Source organism: Mugil cephalus, chromosome 9 (genome assembly GCF_022458985.1).
Source record: "Mugil cephalus isolate CIBA_MC_2020 chromosome 9, CIBA_Mcephalus_1.1, whole genome shotgun sequence".
Taxonomy (NCBI): Eukaryota; Metazoa; Chordata; class Actinopteri; order Mugiliformes; family Mugilidae; genus Mugil; species Mugil cephalus.
In genome coordinates, this window is record NC_061778.1 from 15185937 (window position 1) to 15190000 (window position 4064).

The window sequence follows — 4064 nt, forward strand, 5'->3', positions numbered from 1 at the left end:
AAGGTTTCTCCCCTCGGCTTATCAATACTTCTATCGGTTGTGTTCTGGTAACTGCTGAACCTCCCTCGCTACTCCAGCAGAGCTCTTCTTTAGTCACAACAGAAACCAAAGGATATAAGGGGAAATGTAGCTCCATGTGTTCTGGTAAACAACGTACAGTAAAATATTCTCTCCACTCTGTGGGTTAAAAAAAAAAACACACACACACACATGCGCGCGCACACTCAGAAACTATACAGTATGTGATGATCAGGGACTAGATGAGTTATATATTTCCTGAAAACAAAGCATTAGTCATCACAATGTATATACTGTTAATACGTGGCTACGCGTCCCGAGATGAAAATTTCGGTGAACACATCTTAAAGGAAGGACCTTATGTGACACACCGCACTTCAGTGAAAACATGTCACAGATTAATCACCCTACAGGAAATTTCTAATCCATCATATAGATTAAAATGTACAGGGTGAGACTGAACTCTGGAAAAACAAGCATTAACTGCTCTAGGCCTAGATCCAGATCTGTGTGAGAGCTGTGTAAATAAGCCACTTTGCTTTCACATGACCACGAAACTGAAACATTTCACACAGCCAGCTAAAAATACACAGTTTTCTTTCTTCCCCCCTCTCTCTCTCTCTGTCTATTTTTTTCAAATGTTGTTGTTGTTCAACTACCCGCCCATTTGTGAGCTCACCATGAAACCTGAAGCGGAGGGAGGGTCATCCGGGAACATAGCGAGTGGAAACTCCGCCTAGACCAGGCGGGGCTGGGTGAATAAAAAGAGGACCAGAGTGCAAGCTTCACTCTAAGTCTGGACACGCATAATCAACAGTGTACCGTGGATCACAGCTGAATCTTCTCCTTCTTGTGGTCAAAGGGATACAGCATGTCCGAGATGCTTGACGACATTCTCACAAAGGTGAGTCAGAAAATCTGTGTGTGTTTTGGTTCTGTTATTTTGGAAAGTTCAAGTGGACTAAGCGCTTTCCAAAAACTGGCTTTGTTTATGTGTCCCTGCTCATCGGATTCCTCCGCGAATCACTGAATCTGACAGTGAAGTCCTTTGGAGCAGACTCTGGGGACAGATAGTTTCTTTACTTTATAGTTATTCAGATGAGGGACAATGCCAGTTTGTCGAGTTCTTTGTTTCTTGCAATCCGGTCTGGCCAGTGAATGTAACACAGAGGTCAAAAATGCCAAACACTGACATTTGTACTATGGGATTACATGTAAGAGTAAATTAAACTTTATATACATATATATGTATATACATGTATATGAATAACCACCTTCAGTTTGACATTTCTGTGTTTAAAAAGTTTTGGAAAAGTTTTTCGAAAATAAAAGGTTATAAAAACAAACCTGTGCTCTGGATAAGTCGCATGGATTCTTTATAGTAACTGTTTCAATCTTGTTTCACAGAACCTTAGGAACCTGACCCTGAATGAAGCCCTGCTCTTAACGGAGCCTCAAATCAAACTCCCAGGGCAGAGTCAAGTGAACCGGTCAGCCTCTTACTTCTCTCCTCCCTCCCCCCCTGCCTGTTCTGGGCTCAGCTTGAGCACTGAGCAGGTTAACAATGACGACAACGGCAGCTCTTTTTGGCCGACCAACATCTGGAGCCAGGCGCCTTTTTCCAAACAAAAACAACTGCCCTTCCGGCCCGACCGCTCCATGAGCCTGACCGAGTCCAGCAGCAGCCTGCTCTCCTCGTTTGGACAGCTGAAGAACCTGGAGGGGTTTCCGTCGCCAGGCGCCTCTACTACTACTACTGTGGCTCCCCCGCCGGGCTTTCCTCCTTCGTCCAACCTCCCTCCTCAGGTCCAGCCAGTGCAGGCCTCTAACCGCTACAAGACTGAGCTGTGCCGCGGCTTCCAAGAGACTGGCAGCTGCAAGTATGGCAGCAAGTGCCAGTTTGCCCACGGGGAGGCAGAATTGCGTGGACTGTACCGCCACCCCAAGTATAAGACGGAGCCCTGCAGAACCTTCTACAACTTTGGTTACTGCCCCTACGGCTCACGCTGCCATTTCATCCACGAGGAGAAGATCAGTGCCGGTTTGACAACGTCCACCAAATTCCAGCGACAGCCAACTCCCGGCGGCGGCAACAATCCGCGCCACCAGCTCCGCCAGAGTCTCAGCTTTGCCGGTTTCCTGGGCTCTTCACGCAGCTCGTCACCTCCCACATTCCCGTCGTCCTTCAATGATCCCAACCTGGGGTTCAGCCGCGCTCCCTCAGTCTCGCCACCTCCCGCTGACCTCCTCTCCCCAGTCTTTTCCGACTCGGTGCAGCGGGAGGCAGCCGCATTCCAGTTCGGCAGCCACCAGACCCGTGCCAGCACCGGAGACATCCACAACATTCCTCTCATCTTGGCGCCAAAAGCCTCCCGCTGCGTGTGTGGTCATGGAAATAACTTTAACAGCAATAACAGCAGGGGCTTCAACGGCGCGGAGGATGGGCAGCACCAGGACAGCAACATGCTGTTTCCTGGGTCTGGGGGCCACGGAGGATTCATGAAGCCTGCTTCACTCCAGCGATTCTCCTCTGAGGATTCCCTGGAAGACAGCTACAGCAGCAGCGGGGGCTCCAGCGGAACCGAGTCCCCCACTTTCGATGGGTCAGCCACCAAGCGGCTCACGGTGTTCGAACGCCTGTCCCTGTCTGACTAAAAGGATCCCAAGGGAAGGAACTGCAGAAAAGTGACACTTTAATAACTTTATTCTGTCTATCTGTACTTTCGTCAGAACCAGAACTGTTCAGAACAAGTCGACAAGTTGACGCAATAACACTTAAAGTTCTTAATTTATATTTGTAAAAATGGAACTCATCTTAGACAAACTACACATACTGAGATGATTTTAGTACCCAAATATTAGTAGACTCTATTTTTATACTTACAAATAATGTGTAGCTTATTGGACCTTTGTATGTGGTCTTCCGTAAGAATTAACTCCTCTGCAGGTCTTGACCAGTACCAGTAACTGTTCTGGTTTGTAATTAACACAACTCTGTAGTGATCAAAATGGCTTGTCTGTAGTGATAATCATTAACGCCTACGCCTTAAAGATTTTCCCTGCCTCATGTGCCACAAACAGTATGTTTGATTCAGTAGCCTTAATCAGTGAGACCTGACATGTGTCTGTGATATGCACTTTACAGCTAATTCAAACGGGAGAAACTCCCAGTAGCATTCAACCAAAGCTTCAATCTTACCCCGCTGTGTGTGTGTGTGTGCGTGTGTGTGTGCGTGTGTGTACGTGCCTGTATCTATGCATGTGCGGGTGTATGTTTAACCTTGTCATTTTTCTTGGTGTGCCTGCAAATATAAGCTACAGAATGCTGAAAGATCAAAGTGTGCTGATAGAAGGAGGCACATCAGCGAGTTTAGATCTGAATATCACACTCAAAGAGATTTGATTCTGTTAAAAAAAAAAAATCAACAACAAAAAAAAAAAAAAGACACGCTGTTATATTTGCTCGTTGGTAATTTGCGCACCGTCTTTTATCCCCCGTTCTCCCCCGTTCGTTTGACAGCCTGGTTCAGGGAACACCGCAGTATTCCTTTCTGTTATTCGTTGCCTTATGTTGTTTAACTTAAGCAAATATATTTATTATGATATTTATTTGTGTTTAAAGAAAAAAAATGTATTTTGTACTTTATTTATGGAGAAATATTTCAAGGTCTGTGAAATGACAATGTGAGAAAACAAACAGTAAATCTTATATTTTTAATTTCCTGAAAGGAACAAAATAAATTTCTGAATAAAGAAGTGATTGCATACTCTCTTTATTTGCTTGCATTATTTAGTGAAGCCACCTCACATAACTTTACATAACATCATACACTTGTTCTAACTTAAGTCTTCACAGTCTCACAGTTTAGAAACGTACTCAGCCATAGTAGCATTTAGATAAAGGCCCCTTTATGACACAGTACAGACAGCACAGGTGTGTCACTGCGGGCTCAGTACATTTAAGGTCCCAGTCAGCCATGACCAGCATAAACAAAAGAAAGGACCTCCCCAAAGTGGAATGCAGCCAGCACTAATACACCTGTGCT

The 4064-nt window shown here is 45.3% G+C and overlaps 1 protein-coding gene across 1 annotated transcript; it reads left to right on the plus strand.

Moving 5' to 3' along the window:
* The first annotated feature begins 753 nt into the window (after nt 1-753).
* zgc:162730 (uncharacterized protein LOC564559 homolog) lies at nt 754-3790 on the plus strand. The gene is made up of 2 exons (XM_047593888.1): nt 754-922; nt 1426-3790. Exons 1-2 carry the CDS (start codon nt 890-892, stop codon nt 2671-2673), a joined length of 1281 nt encoding a protein of 426 aa, XP_047449844.1. The 5' UTR covers nt 754-889; the 3' UTR covers nt 2674-3790.
* Nucleotides 3791-4064: the final 274 nt, after the last annotated feature.